Source organism: Drosophila persimilis, unplaced genomic scaffold (genome assembly GCF_003286085.1).
Source record: "Drosophila persimilis strain 14011-0111.01,24,50 unplaced genomic scaffold, DperRS2 tig00000622-arrow-arrow-pilon, whole genome shotgun sequence".
NCBI classification, from domain to species: Eukaryota; Metazoa; Arthropoda; class Insecta; order Diptera; family Drosophilidae; genus Drosophila; species Drosophila persimilis.
Genome location: NW_020825326.1, coordinates 2,256,738 through 2,266,274, shown reverse-complemented (window position 1 = coordinate 2,266,274; position 9,537 = coordinate 2,256,738). Strand labels below are relative to the sequence as shown.

General features: G+C 43.6%; 3 protein-coding genes across 4 annotated transcripts; 2 read left to right on the top strand and 1 right to left on the bottom strand.

The window, feature by feature from the left end:
- The first annotated feature begins 336 nt into the window (after positions 1–336).
- On the top strand, positions 337–1,926 carry LOC6602612 (lymphokine-activated killer T-cell-originated protein kinase). The gene is made up of 3 exons (XM_002027603.2): positions 337–640; positions 881–1,239; positions 1,297–1,926. The coding sequence occupies exons 1-3, from the start codon at positions 381–383 to the stop codon at positions 1,752–1,754; spliced, it is 1,077 nt and encodes a 358-aa protein (XP_002027639.1). The 5' UTR covers positions 337–380; the 3' UTR covers positions 1,755–1,926.
- Positions 1,927–3,555: 1,629 nt separating this feature from the next.
- Positions 3,556–5,849, bottom strand: LOC6602613 (partitioning defective protein 6). Its single transcript, XM_002027604.2, has 3 exons — positions 5,594–5,849; positions 5,059–5,287; positions 3,556–4,987 (listed from the first exon to the last, which is right to left on the bottom strand). Exons 1-3 carry the CDS (start codon positions 5,669–5,671, stop codon positions 4,221–4,223), a joined length of 1,074 nt encoding a protein of 357 aa, XP_002027640.1. The 5' UTR covers positions 5,672–5,849; the 3' UTR covers positions 3,556–4,220.
- Positions 5,850–6,490: 641 nt separating this feature from the next.
- LOC6602614 (ubiquitin-conjugating enzyme E2 S) lies at positions 6,491–8,530 on the top strand. 2 transcript variants are annotated; one of them, XM_026990940.1, is made up of 3 exons: positions 6,491–6,949; positions 7,021–7,488; positions 7,551–8,530. In XM_026990940.1, exons 1-3 carry the CDS (start codon positions 6,941–6,943, stop codon positions 7,698–7,700), a joined length of 627 nt encoding a protein of 208 aa, XP_026846741.1. In that variant the 5' UTR covers positions 6,491–6,940; the 3' UTR covers positions 7,701–8,530. The 2 variants fall into 2 exon arrangements, with proteins under 2 accessions (XP_026846741.1, XP_002027641.1); XM_002027605.2 differs by having other exon boundaries at positions 6,492–6,949; positions 7,018–7,488.
- Positions 8,531–9,537: the final 1,007 nt, after the last annotated feature.

The following is a 9,537-nucleotide window of genomic DNA, read 5'->3' as shown; positions in this document are numbered from 1 at the left end:
TTTCAGAACAGGGCGGCAAAGCAATAGTGCTGCAAAATACTAGGCAGAATACTTACATACCGTATTTAACGGAAATGCGTTGGCAAAAACCTATGAAATTCTCTGCATGATATGGCTTTAAAGGACCAGATAAAAAACCAATTCAATTCAGTAAATACCACCAAGATATGTCAGTAGGACAGCAAGGCAAGTATTTTTCTTCAAAGCAACTCTGCTTTAACAGTGTGGACAATTGCGGAAATTGTATTTGTCTGTCGTTGTATTTGTGATAATCACGCCCAGTGTTGTATTTTTGAGTTCAAACTACATTTGCGCGTCGTCTCATAACTTAAATCGTCTTAAAAACAATTTACATCTTTTTCCGTCGTAAAAGCATCAAGATGGAATCGCCGCGAGGCAATCTGCGTAATGTGCATGTGGAGAATATACAGAACTTGAGCACACCGATTCGCATACCGCCATCACCAATGCTGAAGACCCTGGGCTATGGCACCGGCGTAAACGTTTATCGCCTGGATCGCTCGCCCCGTCTTGGGCATCCCCGTTCCCCGTGGGCAATCAAGCGTATAACCCAGCGTACGCTGGACAAAAAGGATACTAGTTTCAACGACCGCATTATCCATGAGGCGAAGATCTTGCGGTGGGTAATGCGGCATGGCGTAATTTTTTGTGTGTGTGTGTGTGTGTTGAGCCTGCATTTTCGTGTGTCAGCCGCTTCCATGTACATATGTATGTACATATATTGCATGTATTCTTGGAATCTGTGACCACAGACAATCCGTCGCGAAGGATAACTGTGGATTAGATGCACAATAATAAACGGCGAATATTCACCAATAACACCACTTTCATATTAAATTCCCTTCAATTACTTTTCTAGAAAACTAAGCCATCCCAACATTGTTGGTTTCCGCGGCGAGATGCAGACGGCCGCTGGCGTGAACAGCCTGGCCTTGGAGATGTGCAATACCTCACTGGGCTCGATACTGGAAGAGCGCTTCGAAGAGGAGCTGGGACCGCTGGACGCTAATCACATCTTCAAAATGATTATGGACGTTGCCAAGGCGCTGAACTATCTGCACACCGAAGCCAAGTTGCTCCACGGCGACCTCAAGTCTTTTAATGTGCTCGTGAAAGGCGAGTTTGAGATCTGCAAACTCTGCGACTTTGGAGTTTCTCTGCCTCTAGACGAAAAAAATGAGGTGAAAATAAGTGGGGAATATGGTCTTCGCTACGTGGGTAAGTCATATCAGTCGAAAAAAAAAACTCTGATGCGAAAAAAGGCTGTCTTAACAGGTACCACTCTGTGGTCCGCACCAGAGGTTATTGACCAAATGGATACAATTGACAGCAAGGCTGACATCTTCAGCTTTGGCCTTGTAATCTACGAAACATTGGCCCTCGTGCCGCCGCACACTCTCATGCTGAATGATACCGTCGATGGCGACGAGGGCGACGAGGGCTGCGATGAAAGCGGTGTTGGCTGCCTTAAGGACGACTCCATCGTCGAGTTAAACAGCTTTCTAGAGCCGGCCGACGACAAGGAGAACGATCCTGTTCTGAATAGCCTGGAGTCGGCATATGGAACACGACCACCCCTACCCGAGGCCTTCGAGCTCAGCGACGACTACAACACCATCGTCGAGCTATTCTACCTGTGCACGAATGATTTGGGCGAGGATCGCCCTACGGCCCGCACCATCTTGGAGTGCCTCCCGAATAATGCGCCCAATATAGACAAGTCCAGCGATTAAACATGCTGCTCCTCCCAAGCCTCATCCGCATCTAACTTTCAACCTTCTGGCATTTAATGTTACCCATGGTACATGGGATTAAATTGCATTTATCTAGAATCTAGATGTATCTCCTTGGAATTTACGTGTATCTGATTCCTTCACTAAAAAATAAATAAATCTTTAATCTAAAGCATTAAGATATATTAAGATGGACAAGAATAGTTTGGCGACCTTGGATCGGATAGTTGATTATAATTTTAATTTAAATATTGTACACCAATTGGAGCATTTACCGTATATGTGAGTGAGCTTAGTTGGAGCCACAGATGCGCTTCTAACCAGCGGCATCATCCTACTATTCGCCTAACTTAACAACATAACAGAATAAAATAAATTAGCAATTTAGTGGAATCTGATAGCTCACATCCTTATTTTTGAGCTCATCGGAATAGTCTGAGTAAAATATATATCCGAAAAGAGCAAATAAAGATGCAATGACCTTTTTGATAGGAACTACATATGTACATATGCGAGTTGATTACAAAATTCTGAATTCTGGATACAATCCCAGATTCCATTAGTCATCAGATGTGACGAAAGGTTCCAATCCACACAATTTGAATAAAAATAACAATTTAGAATTAGATTTATTTTAGGTCACGGAGAATGACTTCTAAAATATCTATCAGCTACTAGAAACAATCCACTCATATATTATTCATTCAGAATCGTTTCACCATTAACTTCTCAAGTTAAGAGACTCGGTAACCCATCTAAATGAGGAAATATCCTTTAAGTTCGATTATACTTTCTTAGATTTATTAAAAAATAATAATACATACATCAAAATATAAGTTTTTGTTTCTCTACTTTTTTCTCTTTCTTTCAGTTGTTCAGATGGAATATACATATGTACTTTCATTTATAGGTGACTGGGAATCGGGGCTCAATGGGATGACCGAACTCGACCGGTTATGGTTCGGATTTGGTTTGGGTTTTTCAAGGGAAATGGGTATGGGTTGCGGGATATGGAAACGCATTTAGATACAGTTTCAGATTCGCTGCTGTCACTAGTCTAGATCGTTCTATCTATATGTGTGTGTATATAGTATATGTATAGTATATTATGCATAGAGTTTGATCGATCAGATATCTAAGGTATTGGTAGTAATGCCTGTCCGGTCTTTCTCATAAGTAATAATTATGGTGATTGTTAACTTCAAGTCGAGCAGATCTGAAACTCTGCTGATAAATGTCTTTTCTTCGATTTGACTAAAGCATATACAGTGTGTATATAGCTCAATTAGATCTAGATAGTTACGTGTATAACATACATAGATGCATTATCATTATTGTATATATTTTCTTGTAAATATATAAAAAGTATCGAATTGCTCTCTTGAAGGCGAAGGCGCTGTTGGTGTTTGTTTAACTTTATCGTCCCGATTTCTCTTCTCCTTGTATTACCCTAGATGATGAAATATTGGTTTCCTTTGTACAAAAAAAAGACAAACAACTTGAACGAGTATTGGACACATTGCGACAAAACACGAGTGTAAAATTACAAAAAAAAAAAATGGTAAAATAAAAATAATCTTTTAAGTAAAATAATATAACCACAAGAAATATGGGATACATGTTCAAATCAGACATATACATAAAAAAACCCTTTTACAAAAAATTCTTGCTAAAAATAGGTTCCACAAACACAAAACGCACCCAATATTAGAATATATCCACGTTTTATGTATGGCGTTTCGATCTTTTGAGTGAGTTTTGGTTTGTCGGAGTACATAAAATGGAATGTTTTGGATACCAGTTATTCGTGCATGTGTGTGCAAGTGTATAATTATTACATTATCAGAATTTTACAATCACCGTTGGGCATTTAGGTGTATTTAAAGTGAATTTCTCTCTCCGTCTCTCTCTTTTAGGCATTTGATGCTCCCTCCTGCTCTGTCTCAATCTCCATTGCCATCTCGTTCTAATCTAATACGACATCATCGGGGGGACTATGAATAATAACATGACGGAAAAATCCTACAAATTCAAATAAACATATAAATATAAATATGGAAAGGAAAAAAGATAAAAACGAGGGACTACTGCATTCAAAAACTTGCAAATGAACATGTGTATGTGCATGTGTGTTTGTGTTTGTGTGGAATGTATGGGAAAGTCGTGTGACTGCATATATAAACATTTTATATATGTGTATATGTTGTATGACTGCCAGGCCTGTCAGGATCTCTCATGTAACTTGACTTTAATTAACTGGAAACTTTAGAGATTTTCGATTAACGAGAGCTCATCGAATTCGGTGAAAGTTTTCTATCTTCCACTGATATACCCACAGGCCTGTACAGTTCTGATTCCATCAAATGTGTGGTTCGTTTGTGGGTTTAATTCGACATTCCAATGACGCTCTTCGCTTTCCGCTCGTTTGTCGCTGCCTGGCTCTGAGTACTTATGCTGCTGGAGGGATTACAAATGCAGGACCCCATCTTTCACATCGCTGGCCATTATCGTGGATGCATTGGAGGCTGCCTGCTGGTGATGCGAGGGCGGTGATGATGACTGCTGCGTCGTTTGCGGCTGATGATTATTGTGATTGCCGGTGGAGGAGGTGCCCGTGGGACTCTCGTCGAGCGTGACGCCAGTAAGGTCGACAATATCATCCTGATCATCATGCTCGATCTCATCGGAGGTGTTCGTGTGGTTTGTGTGATGGGATCCGCTCGAGAGCTGACTGTTACGCGAGAAGGAGCCGCGGTGCGTCGACGTGAGCGTACGCTGGTTGGCCGGCTTGACGGTTATGATCAGATTGGAGCTGTTGGCCACCATCATGTCGGTGACCTGGTCCAGAGTCTTGCCAGCCACTTCGATGCCGTTCACCTCGATGACCTCATCGTTAACGGCCAGTAGGCCCGTGCTCTCGGCTAGTCCGCCCGGCACCAGGCGCGATATGAAAATGCCCGGCTGCTTTTCCAGGCCGCTGGACGTCACCCGTACAGAAGTTCCGTCCCGTATGTAGAATCCCAGCGGTTTGTCGCTGCCGTGCTTCAGCAGGCGCACCCTCCGATGCGTCTCCGGCACAATGTCCACATCAATGATGGCCGACACCTGGCGAAAGTCGTGCGGCTTTGATATCGATGGCGCCTTGGTCTTAACCGGCGTGTGGCCGAGTAGTATACTGCCAATAAGGTTGCGCGGCTTCATCGTCCCAAAGCCGGAGTACTCATTCAGATCATCTAGGAGGCAAAACGAGTCGGATTTAGAGTAGATATCGTCTTGGAAGCAGGCAAAGAGGTTTGACTCTCACCTTTTCGTTGCACTATTACACGCAGGAGGGGTCGGGCCGTCTTGAGCGCTCGCCCGAAGTTGTCATCGTTGTTGATGGGCAGCAGATCATTGTCGCGCGGATCGATGTAGAGTATAAGAAACTGTATGTTCGCCAGCTTGTGCAGCTGCTCGATAAGTGCCGCAAACTTGTCGAAGCTCTGCTCCGTCTCGTTGCGCTTAAAGCTCCAGCGTCGGAATTCGGCATCGAACTAGAAATGGAAAGGCCATTAGAGGTATTCCAGCGCTATTTGCTATTTGCAATTTCAATGAAAATTTCACCCCGCAACAACTGTTGCACGGCCTGTTGCTCCAGGCACCACTACTTTTCCAACAGCTGCTGATCTTTGGAGGCAACAGCTCTGGCAACTCGTTTGCATTGCCATTCCTACGCATGAATCAGCAATGCCACCGCTGTCGCCGCTTGATCGACCTGACCCCGACCGACCGCATTAGTAGCCTCACTGGGAGCGGCACGGTGCGGAGACAGCATCGTAGTTTTCCCTAGGAGTAGTCACCTTTGATTTCACTTCGATTAGATTCGTTTCGGCGCCGATCGCCGCGGCCGAGGTTGTGTTTATTTTATTCTTCGACATTTTTTCCACACACAATTTCTCAGCAACGCACACACAACGGAGGGGGCACTGTTGGCTCTGTGTCTGTGTCGGTGTCGGTGGGCGAGGGCTCACACGGACAAACCGGACCGGAGCGAAGAGAGCCGAACGGAATGCGGGGCACAGAAATTAAAATGTTTCAATAAATTAGAATTAGAAATCTAAATTAAAACTAATTAAATAAAATAAATGGATGGAGATGGATGTAGTAGATCTCGCTCAGCGCTGGAGTGTTGGAGAATGCACAATGTCTGCGGAATGTGGCAGCGCTGGCATACGGCCACACTGAACCACCGCCCTTGCAACGCAAAGCAATTTATTTTCTCTGTAATTGTTTATTCATCAATGCAATTGTATTGTACTTTTCGAAAAATGTACTACATATTTTTAATTTAAATTTAATCAAATATAGCAGCAAAATAGTAATATCGAAATTAGTGTGAACTTCAAATGCAACTGTGATGCGTTCGTAGGCGTGCGCCAGAGCGAGACAACCCTAGTGTTTGTTCCTGAAAAAAGTGTAGAGAACTGCTTGTTTGCTTAGGCTGAGTTGACTTATGTACACTCTGCACAGAGAGCACTGCGAATAATAATACATATTTTGGTTTAATTAAAAAAAAGCAAGTATCTGCAGCGAAAGCATTCAACTGAATTGGACCAGGTTTTGTATATTTAGAATTGATTTACCACCAAACGCGGCTTTTCAAGAAGTTCCTGTGAAGAACGTTTCAGCGAGCCAGCATGCTAGATGTGTAGCGCATGCCATACGACGAGGGTTTCTGTAAATGGAAGCTGTTTTCGTGTTGTTGTTGAACGTGAAGTGTGCAATTGGACAGAATTTGTTTAAATGTGACGAAAAAAGAAGGACAACAACAACAGCAACTGAGAAGGCGATCAAATCGATTTGAAATCCGTCGCAAAACAAAATTATAAAGATTAAAAAGTATTTGTGCTGCGATTAGGCATAAAAGTGAAAAGCGTGCAAAAACAGAAGAAGAAACCCAAACCAAACCCCCACTCGAAGCAAAAACAAAAACAGCAAAAGACAGTGAAACACAAGTAGTTTTCCACTCGAACGACGACGCCAATTGGCAGAAGTGAAAAAGCGTCTTCCCCGCGCGAAGAAAGATTGCAACACTTTTGGCGTCCCCAAGCTCCGGGCCCAGGACGGCAGTACTGTCGAGAAACCTTGAAAAACCTCTACACAACACACACACTCTTACACAGCATCCATTAGGCACAGGAAAAGCCATGAGTTCGGTAATGTATTCAATATTGGGCGGTCGAAAATCAAATCTAAAACAATTTAAAACAATTACCACTTTTAGCAGTATTCCAATGTGGAGAATCTGTCGCCGCAGACGATACGACAAGTGATGAGGGAGCTGCAAGAGATGGAGACCACACCGCCGGAGGGCATTAAAGTGCTGATAAACGAGAGCGATGTCACCGATATACAGGCCTTGATCGACGGACCAGCGGGCACCCCATACGCCGTTGGCATCTTCCGCGTCAAGCTGACACTGAGCAAAGACTTCCCTCAAACGCCGCCTAAGGCATATTTCCTCACTAAGATCTTTCACCCAAATGTGGCAGGCAACGGCGAGATTTGCGTCAACACACTAAAGAAGGACTGGAAGCCGGACTTGGGCATCAAGCACATACTGCTCACCATCAAATGCCTGCTGATTGTGCCCAATCCAGAGTCGGCTCTTAACGAGGAGGCTGGCAAGATGCTGCTCGAACGCTACGATGACTACTCGCAGCGGGCGCGCATGATGACGGAGATCCATGCCCAGGTAAGTGTTCCATTTTGATCGTATGGATCTCATGGATCTCAACCGAATTTGTCTGGGTTTAGCCCGCCAAGTGTGGTGTCGGGGCTGCCAGCGATGCCAAAGATGATGACGGACCCTCAACTAAGAAGCATGCGGGCCTGGACAAGAAGCTACAGGACAAGAAGAAGGAGAAGTTGCTCAAGGAGAAGAAGCGTATGCTGAAGAGGTTATGAGAGGCATAAGCGGAGTTCCAGCCACTACAGGAGCAGGAGAAACAGTAGCAGGAACACACGGGGAAAGCAGACGGAGGGAAGCAACGGATAAGGCTTTGGTGGCCAACACGGGAGGGACAAACGAATGACGGGATAAGCAATTATTTATTAGGGCGATGAGTAAAGGCGCGCTATGAAATTTTACACTGATCCGGTAACGAGGAGCAACCAAAAGCAGAGCTGATGCAATCAACCAGGGAAACCCCCGGATACCAGCCAGGTGGGAAAAAGAACAGAAATTAAGGAAAAGCTAAAACGATAGAAAGAACCGCAACCACAACTCCAAAGAAAAAACATCCAGTAACCACATAAAATTGCGTATTTACGCGACACATCGGCGGCGGGCCCCTCGAGTCCGGGGCCCTGCTGTCCGAATCTAGAATGTAGATGGGGAATCACGAAGATAAACGGGACGACAGCGCCCAATTAATTTATGTAGTCCTCTTTTTTTTAACAATCACGCCCTATCCTAGCATAATTTATGTAATTAGTTTAAACTAAATGCAGAAGTGAAACAGTGTCATCGCCCAAACCAGCATCTCTCTAAAGCATCACCAAACTCTACTTACATACCCTTAAAAACCAGATCAAGATGAAGATCATTAATCATATGCATATTAGAAGTTTAATTTTGTATTCGTGTCCTAGAGTGGTTATTATTTCCCCGAATTTTAATGAATATTTTTGAGTTTTTAACATATGACACATTCGTACGTATCAATTTTTATCAGCTGTTCTTAGCTTAAGAAAAAGGCAACCATACAAAAAAAAAACAACAAAATACATAAAATTATAAATGAAAACTGTAAAAGATCAATAATTGCACATTCTGTAGAGATTAAGGTTATGATTGTACTTACTTACTTTAAAACACTCGAAACGGAAAGGAATAGAACGAAAGTAACTGGAACGGATCAGCTGACTGATAGAGATCATACATCATATATTCATCCAATCTCACTTTCATTTTGAAGGGAATCAGTGCGCGAAGGGATGCGATCCGCTCCTCAGCACCATCCTCTCCCGCACTATCTCTTTTTTAAGTTGGGAGTGGATGCCAATCTTTTCGTTCGGCCAATCATCATCACACACACACACACACACACATATATATATATATATAAACTGAAAGAAAAACCTTAATGAGAAATGAAAACAATAAAAAAGAATAAAATTCCATGAAAAAAAAACCAGGGCGAGAGTATTATCTGTTGTTCGTCTGACAACCCACCCCCTCACCCGGCAAGCAGTGCATGTAGCGCGTGCCAATGACAAAAGGCATTTCCTAGTTCCGTTCAGCCCCTTCAACCCCCCTCCCCGAACAGTTTATCAGTTTGGCGGGCAGCTTCGATATTCCCAGCGATTCTGCGAAATGTCATGAGACATGCCGACATGAGTTTTACTATGGGGCTGAGTGTAGGTGTGTGCGCAGGTCACTCACTGTCTCTCTCTTTTACTCTCTGGCGTTGCCTAACCGCCAACGCTTTGAGCCGGCCAGCATTCCAATCGGGCCTAACCTTCAAGCGACAAGTTGCTCGAACCAAATATTGTCGCAGAGCCACGAACAACATCACCGAATGTTTTTTACCCTATGGTATATCGAGTATACATATACATATATTTATCTAACGTTAGGGTAGCAGCTCGCTCCTCCTCTCTCCTTCTCAATGATCCGCTCATCTAGGGACCAGCCCCGATTCCAGTGTTCATTAATGTAGGGTGAGGCAGAGTGAGCACTTACGTTTATGATGGCTATGCACTTCTTTACTTTCGTTTTTATGTCTATGCGGGACACAAA